General features: G+C 31.3%; 1 protein-coding gene across 1 annotated transcript; it reads left to right on the top strand.

Moving 5' to 3' along the window:
• On the top strand, positions 15,549-16,216 carry LOC109717129 (protein DOG1-like 2). Its single transcript, XM_020242802.1, has one exon. It carries the CDS (start codon positions 15,602-15,604, stop codon positions 16,214-16,216), a length of 615 nt encoding a protein of 204 aa, XP_020098391.1. The 5' UTR covers positions 15,549-15,601.

Raw genomic sequence — 23,387 nt, 5'->3', positions numbered from 1 at the left:
GAACGGTCAGTGTGCCTATTTTTNCGGATCCATTTCCATCCCTACTTCGAATTTGAGACTTCGGGCACCAACTATCAAAACCTTTGCCACTTGTGTTAGGAACGGTCAGTGTGCCTATTTTTCACTTTCAAGAAACTCTTTACTATTCAAAGGACTGTACTTACTATAAGCCTAACTATATAGGCATGTTTAGTTCATAGTTAGAATAAGGGGCTGTTTGGTTGCACGCATTTGCAACTGCAGTGCAGTTGTAAATGCGTGCAGCCTTAATTCCTTTGTTTGGTCTAGTGTAGTTGAGTTCAACTGCTGCAGTTCCAACTACACAAGAAGGTCCAAATGCTGCAGTTGGAACTACATCCAAATTGGCCGTAGTTCCAACTGCAGCAGTTGGTGAGGGATAGGATCACCCACAAATTAACAATAATAAATAAATAAATAAATAGCTAAATAAATAAATAATATATGTATATAGGTAAATAAAAATACTTGTAAATAAACTCATACTAATAAATTTTTTTAGACAATACAAGCTTTGTGCAAAAAATTAAATTTTTTAAATTTATTTTATTTAAAATATAAATATAGTTTTTTTAAAAAAATTTTATAGAATGTGATCGTGTATGTTAATTTAATAAGTTTTAATTAATTATAATTATTAAATTTGATAAAAAAAATGAGAGAATCGTTTAAATTTTAAAGTTTGATTTACATATTAAAATTAAATAAATTAAAAATTTTAAATGTGTTGATTAATAAGTTGAAGAATATTATATATATCTACTTATTTATAGTAAATTTAAATGATTAATAAACTTATACAATTATTTTATGTCTAGTGAAGGTAATATCACAACTCTCTCTGAAAATATGATAAAATTCACAAATACAACTATCAGCTTCATATTACCAAACAGAAGAAATGTAACTGCAGCAGTTGCAACTGCGTAAAACCAAACAGACTAGTTACAACTGCAGCATTTGCAACTGCATGTATTTCCAACTACACTGTTTCTGTAACTACATCCAACCAAACAGCCCCTAAGAATGAGAAATAAAAATGAATTGCATTAAAATGGTGAATTATTCAAAAATATTTACTTCGTTATTAAAATGAAAATTAGAATTGGCAATTAGAACACTTAGAATTTTAAGAAAAGAATTCTCAGTAAAAAAAAGAGGAGGGAAGTGAAAGAGGCAACTCTTTCTCTCTCTTCAATAGAACATTCTAGAATGCTCTATTCCTTTCCAATTCTCTACTAGCTAATGGAGCACTCTAGAAAACTCTAGGAACAAAGTGCTCTCTACTTGCTAATAGAGCACTTTAGTGAGTTCTAGAAGCAAGTACTCTAGAATATTCTAGAGTGCTGATGTAGATAGGTTGGGAGCCTATAAATAGATGTGAGGCTCCCACACCATGTGTGCCTGGAGAGTGAAGAGTGAGATATAGTGAAGTAAGGGTGTGAGTGGTGGTGTGAGGTGAGAAAGTGCTTTGAGGTGTAGTGAAATAGTGAGTGAGTGTGTGAGGTTTGTAGTCTTATGGGTGTATGTGAATGAGAGTTATTTTGTGTGTAATAAAGAGAGTTTTATTATTAGTTTGGTACGCCAATACTCTACAGGATGAAGCAGGAGAATGGGAATCGCTTGGCACTTGGCCATCGGCAAAAATGAAGAGTAGGGACCATCCATCAGCGCTTTGCCGTCAGGGGAGCAGAAGAATGGCGGCCACTTGCCGGTGCATCGACGACTATGATAAAAGAGAAGACTTTGTGATCATCTGCTTGGTGCTTAGTTGCTGATAGAAGAGAAGACTTGTTTGATGGTCATCAGATGGCACATCGGCACAGCAATTAGAAATTAGAACCTAATCAGATCCAAAACCTGCATGCTCTTTGATTCAATTTGCCAAACTCAAATTGAGTTACGAGTCGAATTAGGACTTACGTTCAACTTCAACTTGCGTATGATGCAATTGATTTGGATCCAAATGCGAATTGGATCTACTTCGGACTCATTAAAATCCAAACGAATAAATGGACTATGACTTTGACTATTTTGAATATGGTCATCTCAAATTGAATATTTTAAAATCTGTCAAACAAGATCAAACAAAACAAAATTAAAACTTCAGTTACAATCAAACGGACATCCAAGCCAAAACTAGACTTTTAAAACTCGAATTGATAAACTAAACTGAAATTCGAATGTCAAAACTAAAATTCAAATCTAAGTTAAAAATTGGAAATTTAAATTCAAACTTTAAATTCCGAACCAAATTAATCAAAACTGAAACTCAATCAAATTTGATATCTGGCTGAAACTTATATCTAAATCTAAAATGCAAAGGCAAAATTCAGAATCCAAATTTATAATTAAAATTCAAATCCAAATTTAATTATGAATTTCAAATCTAAAACTAAATTCAAACTAATTTGAATTTAAATTAAACTTAAATCCAAAATGCAAACTGAAATTCAAACCTAAATGCAAATCTAAATCAAACAACGAATTTAAATTCAAACTCTATTGAAATTAAATTCAATCTCAATATCAAAGCTTAAATTAAAACTCAATTTCGAAAACAAAATTAATTCAAAATTGAAATAAAAAATTAAAATTAAAATTAAAATTCTACTTGAACTTTCTATTCAAATCTAGAATTGAAATTTAAACTTTTAAAAAACTCAAACTTTCAAACTATAACTTTTAGCTTACATATTCAAATGTGATCGAACTAAGTCCAATTCATATGTTTGTACCAAACCATAAATCCAACGCAAAACAAATCTCGAACCACATTGGTTAAGACCAAGTCTAAATCCTACCCAAATCTGCGCCCAAGCCCCAGCCCAAAGCCAACTCCAATGTGAGTCTACATTATATGGGTTGTACCCAACTTAGCCTGAACCCGAACTGATATGAGCCCAGACCCAACCCAAACTAGAATGTAAGCCAAAAAAAGAGCCCAAACCCAACCCAAACTTAAACACAAATCATATATATTAACCCAAAGCATAGTTACGAGTTTTATCGATTTAACATGTTCTTCAACTATGTAAGCCAAAATTAGAGGCAAATTGACTCCAACCAATACTGTAGCACATATGGCTACGGTCATATGATAACTAATTCAAACCCAACTAAATTCTAAAAATATATATTTAGAATTGGTCAAACTAATTTTTTACCTTGGCACATATAGGTAAAAATCATGAAACCAAACGAGACCTGTCATGCCCTGAGATTCTTTAAAAAAGTATTTTAAGAAAAATCTTTCATCTTGAAATCAGAATATATGAAAAAGCGTCTAAATTTTTTTTTGAAACCTTATCTAGAACATGCACAGACTAGCTACAAACATAGAGTTTCTTCTATCCACACGGACAGAGCCTTTCCTATATACGCACAACGTAAGTGCACAAATAATATAATCACAACCTATCAAATAGTCTCTATATATAGGGGTGAAACTACACAGCAACTATAACAACTGGTCCAAAATCCTCAATTAAGAAGTCACAAACCACCAGAATAGAAAGGCCCAAACGAAACCTGAACTCAAGATTACAAGTCCACTATACATAATCTCAACATAACAAAACAAATAATAACGGGAAAGTAAATTTGAAATTAGCAACCAAATTCATAGCATGAACTAATTAGGCATTAGCTAACCATATCCTCACGCAACGCTCTAAACATTACCGCCAGTAACACCTGTTAAAATAGTGGGTTGAGAAATATATAAATATATTTTTTAGTAGGGGCAATAAGCTACAGAAGGCAAGCCGCATTTATCTGTTAACAAGGAGTACGATGAGGAGATAATTACAAATAGTCAACTGAGATATAAGAATAATCAATGACTTTAGCATGAAAATAAACCGCTAACAATCGTAAAATAAAATACTGTATAATGCTACTATTGTAAACGAGAGAACTATATAAATGCGATGGAGATATTAACTACGGTAGCAAGATAATATGCACAGCAAATGTGATGAATAAGCTATCCGAGTTATTCAGCTACTATAATCGAAACAACTAACTGAATGCCATGTAACTCAAATAGGAGTACTATGCCTCAATAAGCCATATAAATCGTTCAAAGTCATACCCAATCACCGTAACCTGCCATAAAAACTAGCCTGAGCTTGCCGACTAGGGTCACAAGGGCCACTAAACAAATTCCACTCTAGACGGAAACAACTTAATTCCCATACCTAATATAGTTAGGTGGATAAGAAACAAAAACGAATCTTACTCTACATGTCACTAGTAGAAAGTTAGCTACCTTGGTAAATAAATCTATTACCACTCAAATCGAATTATGGCCTACTTGCGATTGAAGCAAGCCCATAATAAAATCCATGACAACATTCTCCTACCTCCAAATGGGTATAGATAAACATTATAACTTGCCTGCCGTTAGTCGATACTCAATTTTCACTTGTTGGCACATTAAGCATTGAGTAACGTACATAGCGTCCAACGTCGCCATTCAGTTTAGGCCACCAATAATGAGCTTTAAAATTCTTATACATCTTAGTGCAACTCGGGTGAACAGTTTATGGTGAGTCACGTGCACCCTTTAGGATCTCCTCCTGAATCTTTGAGTCATCGGGCACACCAACTCTACCCCGAAATCGTAAGACTCCATTGTAATCCATGCCAAAATCCTCCCCACGCCTGCACTCAACATCAGTCTGCACTTTTTAGAGGTTCACATCTGCCGTTTGTTTCTCTTCGATTTTCTCCAATAAGGTGGGGTGTACAACAAATGTCATGAGTCTCACCAACGAGTCGAGCGTCACAACTTCCAACTCAAACCGTTGCATCTCTTCTTGTAGCAATACTTGGTTTGTGATCAATATTGCGAGATTCTTCATGGACTTTCAACTTAGGACATGTTTGCTTGGGTGGAAGTCGGGTGGAAGTGGAGAGAAGAAAAGTCGTTTTCGCCCTAAACGACCACTTCCGTTGTTTGGTTCGCCGTAAAGAAGTTACGGTCGAAACTCGAGTTAATCTCAAACGGCGTAATTGGCTTCGCCTCATCGTAGGCCGAAGTCAATTACGGTGAAGAGAGGTGAAAAAAAATAATAAAATAATATAATAGATAAAGCTAGTTATATTTAAATATATTTAATTACGTTACTAATTATTTTTTATTCAGTTAATATATCTAAAATATGATAAAATTTATTAGTTAAGTTTTAATATTTTCCTTATTTAGTTTGTATATTTAAAATATGATAAAAATTGATTAATTAAGTATTAATATTTTTTTACTTTATAATTTTTTTATTGTATTACTATACTTTATGTATAAACAAATAATTTAGTTGTTTTAAATTAAATTTTAATTATATAAAAATATAATTATATTATTTTTATTTATTAAAATATTTATTATTTATATATTAATTATAGTTTTATATTATACACTTCATACCAAACAAACAGTAGAACTGATAGAACTTCACTTCCATAACTACGAAACAAACAGCGGAAAAGAAGTAGTTTTCACCGAACTCCAGTTCAACCCAAAGTCCACTTTAACCCAAAGTCTAATTTCGGTGAAACAAACATGCCCTTAATGTGTCCACCACCATATTTGCTTTTTCGAGATAATATAGGATTGTGACGTTATAGTCTTTTAGCAATTCCAACAACTTGCAATATCTCGGATTCAATTTCTTTTATGTGAACGATAATTGAGACTCTTGTCGTCCTTGATGAAAAATTTGTAGGATTGGGATAATAGTGGTCCTATATAGGGTTTAGTGGTGGTTCCCTAGAGTTTAGCCGGTTACTGGTAGAATAGCGTAATCAATAAACTGGAATTGATTAAAGAGTAGATCTAATAGTAGAAAACTTAAGCACAAAGTGTTTGGTGCTATTAGAAATAATCCAACCGGACTATACATATGTAATGTATAATTGGGCTAGAATACTTCTAAAAGTATTTGGGCCCTTTTACTACTAAATTTATAACTCTTGGATGAAAAATCGTAAGGTTAAACTGATAGCGGTTCTCTAAGGTTTAGTAAGTGGTTGGTAGAATAGCATGATCTAGGCGGTGGAATTAATCAAATCTAAGCAATGTATTTGACATACTACTTATTAAACATAATTTACGATATTTAAAATAGATTTCTAGATATATATCATTTATATAGCAAACAAAAAGGCTCAAAATCAACAATATACAGCAGATAAGAAGCTATTATTAGAATAACATTCTAGCTAGCTAGAGAGATTGGTATAAACTAAAATTTTGATAAAATATGCCTTTTACTATCCGCACTAAAATAATATATGTGAGAAACTAAATCTACAAGGCTTAGAATAAAGTTTCCTCAGATGAAACATACTTATAAAATACTCCTTAAAAGCTTCATTAGAACCATGCATTTTATTTTAACAAAATTTTTAATTAAATAGATCATAATTTTAGGTTAGCCAGAGAAATAATTATAGAATAAAAATATGAGATCCATGTTGAAAATGGAATCTTTAGAATAGTTTATTAATGTGTCTTTCAATAAGCTAAATTCAAATTATATTAACAAACTACAAAATGAAAAATCTTACGGTATGCGTAAAGTTCTATCTGACAAAAAATAACTTATTACAAAAATGTACCACATCGAATATATATATTCCAAACTGATCTATTGTGCCATGTAAGATTATAAAATATCTTATAAGAAATAGTATGATAATTATATTTTGATATCTAATTTTGAAAAGAAAAAAAAAACTTTTGTTTTTAAACCATATAAGTGTTGGTAGCATGGATTGATGTAATAATTATTCCACGGCCAATTAGATTTATAAAAAATAAAATAATGGTAAAATATATAGAATTTATTCGAACTATAAATCATTTTGTTTTGACAATCCAACTTTTTAGAATTTAAATTTTACAATCTAATCTTTCAATTTATTTGATTTGAATAATTTAAAAATAACTTATTTTATTTTAACTTTAAAATGCGAATGCATCATTTATCTTTACAAATTTAATTAGTATATTTTATAAGATTCTTACAACTGTAAATTTATTAATATAAGTAATTTATTTAAATTTTAAAGTCAAAATATTGCCTATTGATTAAAATTAAATAATTTTAAAAATTGGATAATAAAATCAAAATCTAAAAAAAATGAGTATCCAAATTAAAATCTTTTATATTTTAGATAAATTTTTTATATTATTTTTATATAAAAATATTTAGCTTCGTCATCAAAAGAAAACCAAGCAAAAAAAAAAAAAACCGCCAGCAAGGCAGTAAGCCATCACCAGCGCAACTCCTTAACACTATCTTTCATGGGAGGAAGTCTACATTATAATACTTACACCACATCATTTATTTCTAATCAATGGCAAATTTGTATAAAAAATTCACTTATTTTGGGCTTTTGCAAAATCGGGCCATCTTTCTCATTTTTGCAGATTCGGTCCACTTTTTCAGCAAACTAACCAAAATACCCTTATATCTTTTTTTCTCTCTTTTTTTTCTCTCGTTCTTTTTTTTTCTTTCGCCTCCGACGACGACGCATTTTCGCCGTCGCCGACTATATGCCGGCGCATCCTTACCCTTGCCTGCACACCCCGGCACCTTCCTCGTCTCCAACCCTGCTGAGGCCGCACCGCGACTTTTTTGTTTCCTCTCCGACTCTCCTCCACCGTTTCCGACGACGACGCCTCTCTCGCCCTTTCTTGTCCCTATCGTCCTCTCCCTCTCCTTCATTCTCTGTCGTCTCCGACGACAACGCATTTTCGCCGACGCCGACAATATGCCGGCGTATCCTTACCCTCGCCTGCACACCCCTGCACCTTCCTCACCTGCGACCCTGCCGAGGGCACGTCGTGACTCTTTTTTTTTTTCCTCTTCGACTCTCCTCCACTGTTTCCGACGACGACGCCTCTCTTACCCTCCTCCACCCTTCTCGTCCTCTCCCTCTCCCTGCTCCTCTGCCGCCTCCGATGACGATGCATCTCGGCGTCGGCGCCGATACCGTAAAGGTCACTGCAGCGTTGCAGCCTCGGAGCGAGGGGTCCTTAGCGGCATCGTCGCCAGCGCCGTGGCCGTTGGCAGAGAGAGGTGATCAAAAAAATTATAAAAGAAGCAAAAAAAAAATAAAGATAAAAAATTATAGAAAAAGAAGGATGGAGATGAAATTGCATCATTAACTGAAAAAAAAATTATAAGTTGTATTACTTAAAAATATAAACTGCAGTTTTAAAATAAAAATTACACTTTTTAAAACAAAAATTACACTCTTTGGGAGATATTTACACTGTTTCTCCTCTTATTACACTCTTTCAGATGTAAACTACATCCATTAAGATGAAAGTTACACTCTTTAAACGAAAATTGCACTGTGTCACCTCTTGTTGCACTATTTCTTCTCTTGTTACACTATTTTTTATCTTAAAATGCACCATTTAAGAGATATTTATACTGTTTCTCCTCTTGTTGCACTGTTTCTTCTCTTGTTGCACTATTTCTCTTCTTGTTACACTATTTTTATCTTAAACTGCACCCTTTAAAAGGAGAAACAGTATAACAATAGGAGAAATAGTGCAACAAGAGGAAAAACAGTACAACAAGAGAAGAAACAGTATAAATATATCTTAAATGAGTGCAGTTTAAGATAAAAAATAGTGTAACAAGAGGAGAAATGGTGCAACAAGAGGAGAAACAGTACAACTTTTTATTTAAAGAGTGTAATTTTTATCTTAGTTGGTGCAGTTTACATCTGAAAGAGTGCAATAAGAGGAGAAACATTGTAAATATCTCTCAAAGAGTGTAATTTTCGTTTAAAGAGTGTAATTTTTATCTTAAAGTTGTATTTTACATCTTAAGTAGTGAAACTTATAATTTTTTTTTGCAATTAACGATGCAATTTCATCTTCATCCTTCTTTTTCTATACTTTTTCATCTTTATTTTTTTTTCTTGCTTTTTTTATAATTTTTTTTTATCACCCCTCTCCACGGCCCCGGCGATGATGCCGCTAAGAACCCTCCGCTCCGAGGCTGCAGCGCCGCAGTGACCTCCACGGTGTCGGTGTCGGCAAAGATACATCGTCGTTGGAGGCGGCAGAGGATGAGGGAGAGGGAGAGGATGAGAAGGGCGGAGAAGGGCAAGAGAAGCGTCGTCGTCGGAGACAGTGGAGGAGAGTGGAAGAGGCAAAAAAAAAAAGAGTCGCGACCCGGCCTCGGCAGAGTCGGAGACGAGGAAGGTGCAGGGGTGTGNTTTTTTTTTTTTTTTTTTTTTTTTTTGTTCTTTTATGAAAGATTCAATGTACAGCGTGGACGGCACAACGACGAATTTCTTAAATGCATCATGGTTGACAGCCCAACCAAAATTTCTACCGTGCTGATCCAAACGCCGTCAGACTGCCACAGAAGACGGCCATTGTCCGACTGGATAATGGTGATGAACTGATGCAATTATGGTTTTGCATGACTCGTCGAGGAAAAGTCTTGAGTACAGCAATCGGATAAGTGATATATGGCATTATGATCAAATCAATCAAATTATTCATTTAAAATTTAAAAATTTATAATTCTACTTTTTAAAAATATATAATTATTTAAAAGGAAAACTTCAAAAACTTATCCTGTGGTTTCGTAGTTTTTCACTTTGCCCCCATGTGGTTTAAAATGTATCAATTTGCCCCCATGTTTCTTTTTTCTCTTTTTTTTATCAATTTCATTATTTTTTTCTTAAATCAGTGATAAAGTTAAAATTAAAGGGTACTAAAGTGAATATTTGATAAATCTAGATGGGTATCTGAAGTTTTTTGTATATAATTTAATGAAATATTACCAAAAAAAACTACCGAAAAGATAAAAACGAAACCACAGGGGTACAATTTGATACATTTTAAACCACAAGGGAGCCAAAGTGAGAAACTACAAAACCACAGGAGGAATTTTTGAAGTTTTTTCTTATTTAAATATAAATAATATGTTGTGACCGTCGCCCACATAATAGACTTTCTCATTGTTGAGACTTGAACACGTTACTCCTATATAATTTTTGAAAGAAAACTTCAAATATCATTCCTACGGTTTTGCGTTTTCTTACTTTATTATTCTGTCGTTTTAAAATGATATATATTATTTGAATACTCTATGGTTTCATTTTTCTCTTTCTATTCCCCCCTTCCGTTAATTTTTTTCATTAAATAAATAATAAAGTTAAAATCACATGGTACTAGAATAAAAATTTGATAAATATCCGATAAATTATAGGTGGGATATCTAAAATTTTTCGTATATAAAGAATTAACAGAGATGCTGATAGAAAAAAAAAAAAAAAAAAATTACTAGATATTGAAGTAAGAAAATGCAAAACTATCCGATGATATTTAATTTTTTTTTTTTTTTAATCCCACGTGCATGTGACGCCGACATATATAATCGTTAGGATATTGTGTCGTCTCCATCCGGACGTCGCCACTCGCCACCACCACGCTGCCGTCTTCTTCCTCTGGAGGATAAAGATAGCGTAAAAGTATGCGAATAATCCGTCTGCTAATCCCAAATTGGAACTAGATGCCATTATTGTTCTATACATGCATTGAACTAATTTCAAATATATTCTTATGAACTGTGTTTGATTCGGATATAAATAAAAAATTACTTATTTCAATGATAGATATAAATTCAGATATAAATACGAATAAAATTAGTTTTACGCTCGGATGAAAATTAAGTTGTTTCAGAGAATAAGGTAAATAGTTAGATTAATTTTAAATTAGATATGAGGTAATTAGTTTTACGTTTGGATAGTTAGATTGGAAGAGAAAAGAATAAGAGTTATAATTTTAAATTAAAAAATATTTTATCTAATTAATTAACATCAAAACATTAATTAAAAATAATTTAATAAATTAATAAATTTACAAGTTATGAATATTATATAAGATAATGAAAATATATTAATTAATTAATTAAAAAATAATTTAATTTTTTAATTAGTTAGTATATTATTTTAGTTTGGTAATAAGTAAGGAAATTAATTAGATTAATAAAAATATTAATGGTTGCTCAATATAAATATTAGTTTATGGATAATCGCATTAAGTTATTAATTTTTTTAATTACCTTATTAATTATCAAATAATAAATTAATTAATTATTTTATTATTTAAGCAATAGATGATGATTTAAATATATTAATTAGATTAATTAATAATTTACTACAATAACTAAAATTAAACTTTGACTTGAATTAAGCTTGTTCCCATCTTGTTCACAAAAAAAAGAAAAAAACAACCGTTCCAAATTTATACCAGGTTATTCCAGGAAAAAGAAAAAACTGTCCCCAAATATACGTGGCCTCAAAGTAAATAAATAAAAGTAAGGCAAAAATGTAGGAAATTAATTTACTTAAACTATGACTCATTTTGATTCTACTATTAAAGATAAGATTTTTATTTTTTGGCATCTTCCCTTGCAGTTCATTACAAGAAGCTATTTAATAATTCTTTTTATTTCAAAATTTAGATGTAATATTTATGTAAACAGATTTAATTTAAAACATGTCCAATCATCATATGTCCCAATTCATATACGTTCCACACATCTTAACCTGAAAGTCATGTACAAGACAATTAAGATGATAGCTAGACTCCAAAATATTGAAGTAAAAGATAAGAGAAATGCTAATCTATATCTATACTACTTATAAAAGGGTGAGTTTTGAATTTTTTCTCTTTCCCAAAATGCCGATCCCTATTAATATAATTCCAATTACATACTAATAATATCATTCATTCAACTTTAATGAAATAAATCACAGCCGTATAATTTTTATTTTATTTTTAAATTATTATAAAATATATTAATTCTTAGTCATTCGATCTAATCCAATGACTGACGAATTAAGTATCTGTCACTTTTTTTACCTAAATTGCCCTTAGATGGTACGTATCAAATTTCACTTTTTATACGCGTGTCATATCTCCTAATAACCGCCGCCAACATAATATCATATTTTATTACAAATAATATTTGCATTTCTTAAATATTTTTATTCTCACACGTAATATCCGCCACCTATATAATATCCAATCACATAATACCTTCCGCATATATAATATTTAATCATATTTTTTTAAAAGTGAATATATAAAAATTATCTCAATTTTACCTACTAATATTTAAAATATGAGATATTTTTTCAATAAAATATAACATATAAATTTACAATTTAAAATTTTAAATTTGTAGTAAATATGATTCACAAATTGATATTGATTTGAGATAATTATTAAAATAATTGTTGACACACACATACCTCTTTTTTAGTCGGAAAAAATATTGCATTCTATTTGCGAGAATAGAAAGAAATTTATACTTATCTAAATTTTTTTGTCAACAGAAAAATATTGCGTCCCATAAAATAATATTCCATACTTATAAAAAAACGAAAACCTCTATGCAACAAACATTGAAAATATTTTGTATCTACTATCTCTCAATTAGCTAACTAAAAAAAATTAGATTTGAAAAAAAAATAATTTAAATAAGCTTATAAAATCAACTTTAATTTTAAATTTGTTCATAATTTTAAATGTGAATTAATATTTTAATTCAAAATTTGAAATTAATTAAATTTTCAATATTTTGGGTGTGTAAACTGTATTTCAAATTAAAAATAATTATTTAACTTGAAAATATATCAATTTGAAAAATAGATGGGATGATAAATAAATTAATGTCTTTAATAATTATTTATATTCAAATTATGGATTCAAAATTAATTTCAAATTTTGAGTTTTATTCATAAATTTAAAAAAGAATATATTAATTTAAAATTTAGAATTACTTTAATTTTAAAATTGGATACATATTGAAAAAATTAATTTTAGAAAAAAATTAACTATAATATAGATTTATACCATCAATAATTATTTAAATTTAAATATAAATATAAATTAATTTAATTAAATGTTACGTGCATTGCACGTGCACTATAACTAGTACACCTAAAAATAGGTATAAATCTTATACTCATCCATCCAAAAATTTTTGAAGCTCCTTTCAGATTTTCTTTATTAGAAAAAAAAAAATTGATGTGATTAGGAGAATATATTAATCCTTGGATGGATCGGGTGAGATTTACACACTACAACAGAATTAGGTATAGGGGACATATGTTTGGACACTTTTAAGTAAGTGTCCATTATGCTAAAAACTTAAAATATATCTACTAATGCCTAAATATAAAGCCCAATCCAACCAAAATAAAAGATTACTCTACTCAACCACGACACACCATGTCCATTTGGCCCGATTACAAACAGAAAAGAAAAAAAAAGAAAAATCAATTACTATCTTTTCTTCTCTATTTACTCAATCCACTGAAATTCTAGACGAAGAGTCTTTACTGTCGTCCTTTTCCGCCACGCAGCCAACGAAATAGAATTTCGACGGTTGCTAAATGCTTAAATAAGTGTTTGTAAATTAGCAGCACTCTTTTAGGTTATAGCGACACTCTTTAACTATCACTATATACCTAGCGACCCCACATATAGCAACACTTTTTAAAAGTGTCGGTAATTTTAGCTAGCAGCACTTTTTTGACATGTACCTACATTTAAAAGTGTTGCTATAGACCATTTTTGTTGTAGTGACACCCGCTATTTTGGATGTACAGTTAGTATTGCTCAAAGAGTAACAACCAATATCCTTATCTACACTATTTTATTTTTTTCTACTAGTCTTATTAATATTTTTAAGTAAAAGACTAAGAAGTTAATTAGTATAGTCTAGATAGCTTAAATAAGAGATTGTAGGTATTAAACTTCTTTTTGGGTTAGGATCTATTTGGTTCAACGTAAAACTATGAAAAAAAAAACTCTAGGTGGAAAAAATTATTTCGACAGAAAAAGAATTTTCCGCTCTTTAATATTTGATTTGTAAGAAAAGATTTCCTAGCCACGCTTGTTTGGTTGAAAGAAAAAAATTTGAATAAAAAATAATTTTATGTATTCTTTCTATCATTTATACTCTTATATGAATCTCCAATGTAAAATGATGACGTGGCAAGATGACGTGGCAAGCTCTCATTTTTTTTAATTTACGTTTATTCTCCATTCTAAATGCTCAATCCTTCACCTCTCCACATTTAATTAAATGCATCATATTCCACCAATTAGTTTTTTCTTCATTCTAAATGCTCAACCTTTCACCTCTCCACATTTAATTAAATGTATCATATTCTACCAATTAGTGAGCTTTGTAACTCCAATCCACTCCCCTCCACCATTATTCCCCCATTCCTTTTTTTTGCATGACATGTTATTTTCCATGCAAAAAAGTACATTATCATATAATCTCTCACCCCATACTCATCTCCTTCTCCCTATCTCATTGTGTTAACAAAAATTATGAGGATGATGAAGAAGAAGAGCATGCGAAGAATGTTGTCTCCTTCAAGAAGTATCGTTCTGTAAAGTCCAGTCGCGGCCCATATAAGTGCTCGCCGGGCCAGTCTACGCCGGAGCCCTCACTCACCGTGAACGGCCATCGCCTCGGCTGCCTCCTCGCACAGCTCGTGTGTGCCCACAACTCGGCAGAGGGGAGCCGCGTCCTAGCCTCCTCTTTGCGGGGACGTTGCGCGGGAGCTCCTTCTCAAGAATCGCAAGAACTTCTTGGTAAATCAAATTGTTTAAGAATTAGAAATTCTGTGGTTGATGTGATGGCAAGGCTGTGTCGGTTTAGATATCGCAGTTTGGTGATGCAGATGAGGTGTTTGTTCATAGGTTACAATGAAAATCAAGAAGTGACTCGGTGCCGGAAGCAACTGCCGGCTGAAGATTAAAAAGATGTATGAGATTTGGATGAGTAAAAGAAGTGCTCCAAAAAAGAATTAGTTTTTTTAATATTGATGTTTTTTGTTTTATTTTCATTTTATAACCATTTTTTTGAGTAGACACTGTTGTAGGCAAAATTACTTTCGTAGATTAAAAAGTGTGATGTGGAAACTGGAGCATGAGACCCTACCCAAAATTTTCTTAAGCCAGATACGTTAAGTTATTATTTATGTAAGTCAAATGCTTCTAGCTATAGTTTTATTTTTTTAACAATTAAATTTAGTCATGCAAATTAACTGTGATTAACATGATATAGCTTTCTATAAGCTGTAAATATAAATTTTATTAAAATTTTAAAAATTTACTTCTATTATTTACCCGCTGCATCGCGTGGGTCTCTACACTAATAAATATTATATATTATTTATATTTATATAAATAATTATTTATATATTATCCTTTTCTAGAGAGTTTTTATTTTCTGTTGAAAAATAGCAAAAAAAAATAAAAACTGTAATTTTTTTTTTTCCAAATCGCAAAGATTTTTTTATGAAAAAATTATTTTATGTTGAATTAAATATGTTAAAAAAAAAAATTTACCCCGAAAACAATTTTTAGTTTACTTAATTTTGATCCCAAAAATAACACCCATCATGGAATTAACACAAAAAGGTGAAAGAACAAAGTTGCAATATGAGAATAGTCCATGGACGATCCACACATTTCGCACACAAATTAAGATACATCAATATTAGCGATGCTATGCACAATAAGTCGATCCTCACGCCGTATTCGTATATAAATACTCCTCCGTGCATATGTATCCTCCCCTCCTCGCCGAGTAGAGCACAAATGGAGTCCCCATACATCTCGAGCTACGAGCAGTGGATCCGGAGCCAGGAATCGGACTTGCGTGACCTCACGACGGCGGCAGCGGAGGCGACGAGCGATGTGGAGCTGCAAGGACGCGTGGACCGAAGCTTGCGGCTGTACGAGGAGTACGCGGCGCGGCGCCGGGCTCTGGCGGCTGCCGACGGGCCGACGTTCTTCTGCCCGCCGTGGTGCTCGGCCTTCGAGAACGCCGTCCTCTGGATGGGCGGCTGCCGGCCCACCCTCGCCATCCGCCTCCTCTACTCCCTCTCCGGCCTCGACCTCGAAGCCCGCCTCGACGACTTCCTCCGCGGCCTCGTCCACGCGCCCCGCGGTGGGCTCATGGCGCTCTCGGCGCGCCAGATCAACCTCGTCAACGAGCTGCACTGCCGCACTCTGCGCGAGGAGGACCGGCTCTCGGCCAGGCTGGCCACGCTCCATGAGGACGTCGCCGACGCGCCGCTGCTCCCGCTCGTGATCAAGGACGTCCGNTCAATAAAAAATTAATATAACAATTAAAATATTAGTAGATAATATTAAAGTAATAAAAAAATATTAACATAAAATGAAAAGATACTAAATATTTTAAGATTTATCTCTTAGAGAAAAGAGAATTAAAAGTTTATTTTGTTATGTTACTTATTTTACGTAAGAAAAAATAGGAATCAAAAAAAAATTCCCAAAAAGTTGATTTATCGAGGTACCAAAATTCAAAATAAAAAGCATTTAAAAATTAAGAACTTTGAATAAAAATATCTTGAGAGTGACTCAAAAAATTCGAGAGACTTTGAATAAAAATATCTTAATTTTAATATATCAAATTGAAATTTCAATATTTAGAATTTAATATTTGGATTTTTATTAATAAATGTATAATTATATATATATATATACCAACGATTGACTATATGTATATAGAATTAAGCTCACATGCTTTTAAAAGTATCAGATTATTGATACTTGTAAATTTTCGAATTTTAGATATGTGCAATTAAGATGATAATAATTCTCCAAAATTGAGTAGATGATTGGTTAAATAATGTGATACAATAAATAGAAATGGTCAAAGAGTTAGTTTTATTGACGAAAAACTTATAAGTATCAAATGTTTGGTACTTTTAATAATAGAATTATAGCCGGACTCATATATATATATATATATATAGAATAATACTTGAATACACCTTGGAAAAATTTAGATTTTAATATGTTATTATCAGAATTGATGCGCGGCATAGCGCTCATAGAAATGAAGTTATCACAAACCAAATTTCATGTTTTACAATAGTATATATTCTATAATAAAAAGAGGTTGTAATTCTATTATATATCATCCAGGAGTGCCCAAAGTTTACTAACTTTTTTTAAAATTTTTAGTGATAGAAAGAAAGTGGTAAAATTAGTAAATAAAAATCCTTTGCGGATGAGAATGCTGTAGCATTTTAACTCATTTTGAATTGTAAATATAGTATTGTTCAAATTAAGAATCTTTTACAGCAACCGACCGTTTCTAGAGCAAGTGGCAAAGGAGTTGGTGGTTGGTATTCGAGACCCAAGTTCGAATCCTAGTTGATTCACATTTCTAGCTAAGCTTATTTCTAAATGAAATAAACGAAACGGATAACGTGCGACCTATCTCTCAAAAGAAAAAAAAAAAATCATCTTTTACAGCAAGCCCAAAAAGTAACTCAAATTTGGCTCATGCTCAAAAGTTAAACTACTAATTTGAAATGATAAAAGATTGAAAATTTATATGTTAATGTTTGAATGACAAAATAAGCTATTCAAGAATATTTTATTACGACCGAAAGCTAAGAGAGTGGTTAAATATATATCTAAAATGAAATCTTATGTATACTTTTCAAGTTTTTTTAAAAAAATAATATAAATTATCTCTTAGGTAAAATATGCAATCCTTTTGAAAAGCAAAACTTAAATTTCTATTTTTTTGGAATAACCTTTTTTCTATCGTCCAAATGAGGCAAATCAAGCATTACGGAAAAAAAGTATCCAGACCCAAATGTTCCCTACAATCCAGCCTTAGTCTATAGACGTAAAGTTTAGCTTTTAAATTCTTATTTTTTAAAAATATAAATGTAAGAAGATATATTCAAAATAATTTTTCAATAAAGAAAAAAAATCAAATTTATAGATTTATTTTTGAATGTACAGGATATATTTCTCCTTTTCAATTGAAGTTAGTTATTATTATCATGCATGAATTAATTGTATGTTAACGTGGAAAATTCGAGGCTGCACACGTCGACGCAAAGTTGCATGGTAACGGTAAGATGGCGCCACGAGAGTACACGTGTGGCTGAGTTTTTATCATTTTGAGGAGAAATTCTACATTGTCACACTTGCACCACGTTATTAATAACAAGTCAATTACATTTCTTCTTTTCAAACAAAAATATAATAAAAATATTTTTTTATAATCATGATGGAATATATTTTTCTAAAAGGAGACGTTTGATTAGTTTGTTACTCCACGTCACCAATATACCCGTTACATTCTAAAATTTTTCTTTTTTGAGAGACCAGTATTGGATGGTGTGGATACATATACGATATTTTGACCTTTTCATTGTAGTATATATGCATATGGAACTAGGTCAATGCTATTAGATTTTTAGTCCTTAGATAAAAAGATGTGTGATTAGTATAATAGTAATTTTTTAGAATTTAGAGGGCAGTTGGTTCATAGAATGATATGATCTAAGAGGTGAAACTAGTATATCTAACAACAGAAAATCTGATAGGATCAAATGTTTGGTGTTATTGATAGCATTGTAGTCGGACTATGTTGAGCCGGAATGCTGTCGATAGCAAACAGACTTTATTGCTACAAATTTATTTTCAATGATGGAACTCTCAAATCGACGATCGGCACAGTTAAATATGATGTAGAGTACTATTTAAACTATCTGAAAAAATTAAATTTTATATTTTTTCGATATTGATGCAGTAAGTTTCAGCAAAGAAAAGTTGGCGACTCGACCTAATTAACCAGTTGGTCTCTTTGTTTCACCAAAGTTAAAGTTCACATTGAAATAGTGTATTGGACAAACTAGAATTCACGTAATTTTTACTCTTATTATTTATTTGTACAACTATAAAACTTTTTTTTTCTTTTCAGTTTTGCTGTTTTTGAATCAGTTGTAAGGAATTGCGTAAAACCTAGTGTTAATATTTTGGTCTCTGTTTTTATGTTCATTATTGATTTTGAGCCCCTTCGTTCACTAGGTAAATAATATCGAAAATTCACATAATTTATTTTCTAGATATTTCAAATACTCTAAATCAAGTTTAACGAAGCCGATCAACGATTCGAAAGTCGCAATATGGAAAACGACATGGAAGCATGGGGAGCTTCGTGCTTCCAGAAGCATAGTAGCCCCACTCTATAAATTATAATAATGCAACAAATAAATTCTAAAGTTAAAAAAATTATTTACATTTAATAGATTAATTTTTATCATATTTTAAATGTGTAAATTGAATTTTAAAAAAAAATGAAACTTAACTAATCAAATTTCATCATATTTTCAACATGCAATCTAAATAAAAAATTAATTACTATCACAATTAAATATATTTAGATGAAATACAATTAGAGAGGGAGTAACCCTAAATAAGTCACTGTAATTAAGTTTTTCACCAATATTTTATAATTTTTTCTTCCTCCCTGCGCTTAACTGGAATTGACCTCCCGCCATAGGAGAGATAAGTCAATTTTGCTGTTTTGCGTGAGCTAGACTTTCGACCGTACTAGTATTACAGTGAACCAAATAACGAAAATGATCAATTTTTATCGAAAATTACTTCCCCCTCCCCACATATGGTGAAACAAACAAGCCCTGAGGATGCCCTTGGCTCAAAATGAAAAATAGAATCGGAACAAAAATCAAAATGAGCAGCAATAAAAAAGGGAATAATAAAAACTCCCAATATGTTTGGTTTAGAAAAACAATCGAAATCGATATGGTTGAATCCTACGTGCAACATTCAATAAAATTTGATTATAAAAAAATAATTAAAATTAAAATATAAAATATATAATTAATTTAAAATTAATTTTGCACCTTAAAACATAAAATTAAATTTATAATTTAAATTCAAACGAAAAGTTAAAAATTAAAAGTTTACATCAAAATATTAAAATGATAAGTCAAAATTTTAAAAATTTTAAAATTTAAAATTGAGTCGACAATTCAAATTGTAAAATTAAGTTTTTATTTGATTCAAATTCAAACATAAGTAAATTTAAATTTAAATTTATAGATCAAATTCAAAATGGTTGATTGAATTTATATTTTAATTTAATTTCTTAATCAAAATCTAGGATTAACAATTTAATTTCTAAATTTAAATTTTATATTTTAATTAAAAATTAACGTCAAAAAAATAAATTTACATTTAAATAAAAAGTAAAAAAATATAATTCGGATATTTTCGTAAAGTGCATTCTTTCTGTCTCAATTAAACTATCAATCCGACCTTCTAAGCTGGATTGGAAAAAGAGGTGATGGGAGGATTCCAATTTATCAGATACCTACAAATGAATTCGTTCATTCCGATTTCGGTTCCTGGATGAAAAATGGGCGAACCAAACACGTCCTAAGACTCTAGCCTAGTGGGTGTTAGAAACTAATGCATTGTATTAGTTTAAAGGGTTAATTGTATACAAATCCTTGTAAACATATCGAATTGAGATATATTCCTACAAAGTTTAACTTTTTATATTTATGCATACAAAAATTCTAACATTTTCAAATATTTTTCTGCCATTATGATCCTTCAGAAAAATATAGTGAAACATAGGCAAAATACTTAACCCTTATTAGTGAATGATAAGTTGATCTCTTTACCCATCTTATATCTTATATTATTTGTGATGATAGAACGAAAAGAAGACCGTTGGAGATTTTTTAGGAAGACATTTCTGCATAATTTTAACGGTTGAAATTTTTAGAGAGATATATTTGTGATGACAAAAATATTATTTCACTCATCTTTTATTAAAAAATAAATAGTGTTTTAATGTTAACAAACCAGATTAATAAATATAAATATTATTGGACTTTTATAAGAATAAATATAAAAAATTAAACTTTATAAGTATATATTTATTATTCGATATGTTTACGGGGTGTTGTATGAAATTAACTCTAGTTTAAAACTTGGTGAAAAAGTCCCCCCAAGTTATAAAAATTTAAAACTAGTTAGTGATCATCGGGTCATTTCATTGCATTACAAATAATGAAACACTTTAACCGGGATTTTTTTTTTTTTTTTTTTTTTTTTTTTCTCCTTAGAAAGACTTTACTGCAAAAAAATAAGAAAAGACTTTAATTTAATTGTTGTCCCTACTAAATAAGAAATTTTGCTGAAACAAATCTGATGTAAAAATAAGAAAAGGCTCTAACTAAGGGAATTTGAATTAATTTATAATTATTATAAATCTATTTTGAACTAATATATAGATGCCTCAATTTATAACAATGAAATAACCAGGCTACTTAAAGATTAAACTTAATATTACAACAGCTACACATTTCAAATCTAGGTATGCTGGAAATAAAAAAGTCACAAATTTACTGTTATAAATTAGCAGAAGCAATAGAACAAAAATAGAACAATCGTAGAAGATATGTTATTTCACATAACAAAGAAGTAAATTAATAAACAAACTATCATACTACAGTAATAATAAAAACTTAATTTTAGAAGTCTTAAAAAGAAACCCAAAATACTAACTAATTGTAGACAGTAAAAGCATCACCAAAATATGAGAAGACTATATTTCAATATATGTCTACCATTCTGAGCATTCATCTTAGCAGTGGCTATCAATTACATTGGAGGATCATTTATTGAAAATGAGCATTTAATTTAAAATTGGAGTAACAGCATAGCATTTGATTAAGCTCATTCTCCAGCAGTGATGGTTCTGACCTATGTTGAACCGAGGGGTTCACACCAAAAGGCAGAAAATTAAAAGGCTGAATGCCTCGTTCTCCACTACCCCATCTTAGAAACATCGGGGAATTGCTCTCGAGTTCGTTATTCTCTAAAAGAAAAAAACATGAAAGTATGAAATATAGTTAAAAAAAAGAATAAATAATACCCGAAAATTGATTTTCTGTTGGTAAAGAACTTCACATTGATAAAATTGCAGGTTTCGATAAAGTAATTTCACATGGCATGCATAGTACAGCTTAATAAGAGACAAACTGTACATTAGCCTGAAAAAATTAAGAAAGACAGTGGAATCGATAATTACCGGCCAATAGACAATAAACAAACCTTGAGAATATGGTGCTCCAGGCTGCCAAGGACGCTTGAGCCTCAGGGGGAACAATGATGGATACATGGGGTATGTTGTTTATGAAGAATCATATAACATTGGAGAACTGGATGCAACAGTTTACTCCAATTACCCAACTTTACCACTGCTAGAAGTTTTACTATTTTGAAAAGAAAAGGGATGTTGGAACGCCAAACAACAATTTACATGTGTGCATGCACACGTTCATATGTACATGTAAAAATACATTTGATAAGGGCATAAACAATGCATTCTGTCCCAGGATTCACATTAAGGTCGGCGGGTTGCTCAAATTGATGATCCAAATTACTCATTCTATGGTTCAAAGAAGAAGATAGTTTTGGCAGTTAATCCCGATCAAAGGTGAGAAACAACATCTCTCTTATAACTGTTCATGCCACAGAATATATTCTGTTAAACCATTCAAGAAGAGTCCTCATTCAACCAAAATTTTTTAATAGATAATCTCCTTACTTACAACTCTATTGTTATATTATTGTCAATTCCTTGGGCCTCTTATTTATTCAAGAACATCAACTTTTTTCACTGTATTGAATCAAAGAAATGCCTTATCTAATTACCTTCGAACCAACCTATATCATAAACATGCAATCAATTCTTTCCGACCATAAAAATGCTACATGCCTGAATACATAATTTGGCGTTTGTATCCATCTTATCTAACATCTATGGCATCAAACTAAGTAAGCACTACTCTTAACATCTATAACCAATTTATCTTATGTGCTATACAAGCACTGACTCCTGAAGATGTTACACTAATCCCTTATGTGCATCAACATTCATTCTTTCCAATACCTCAACCACGGCTCGGATCTATTTCCCTACCTTCTCCTTATCTCGAAAGATGTGCTTGAACTTCCATTCAACATCATGAAGATCACGCGCAATGAGCTCCTGCGCTGGTGGCTGCTGAGTGAAATCTCTACAACCAACACCAAGGTCAATTTCTTCATAAGGTTATAATAAATACTCCACAACCAAATAAATCTTGACTAAAAAATTCATGTAATTTGCTGAATCCTAACATACCAAGGAGGAAACACCTTCTCAGCAACACGACGGGGAACAGAGAATCCCCCGTGAGTACTCGTATCGCTTGCCGTCAGATCTTGCAGAAGTAATTGTCGGCTGCTTGCTCACTATACCATCTCAATTGGAATGAAGCTATCTATCTACTCCTGCGGCATAAAAAAAATCAATCACTTTAGGGTCTGGTTAGCCTACTCTCACAGCGCGTTAGTACGCAACAGTATAAGCGAGCCGTTTGCTGCTTACTTCTACTCTCAATCACAATCCTGTACGACATCCTCCTTAGTGCGGCGG

This window comes from Ananas comosus, linkage group 11, assembly GCF_001540865.1.
Source record: "Ananas comosus cultivar F153 linkage group 11, ASM154086v1, whole genome shotgun sequence".
Taxonomy (NCBI): Eukaryota; Viridiplantae; Streptophyta; class Magnoliopsida; order Poales; family Bromeliaceae; genus Ananas; species Ananas comosus.
The sequence above is the reverse complement of the archived record's forward strand: the minus strand, read 5'-3'. Positions and strand labels throughout refer to the sequence as shown.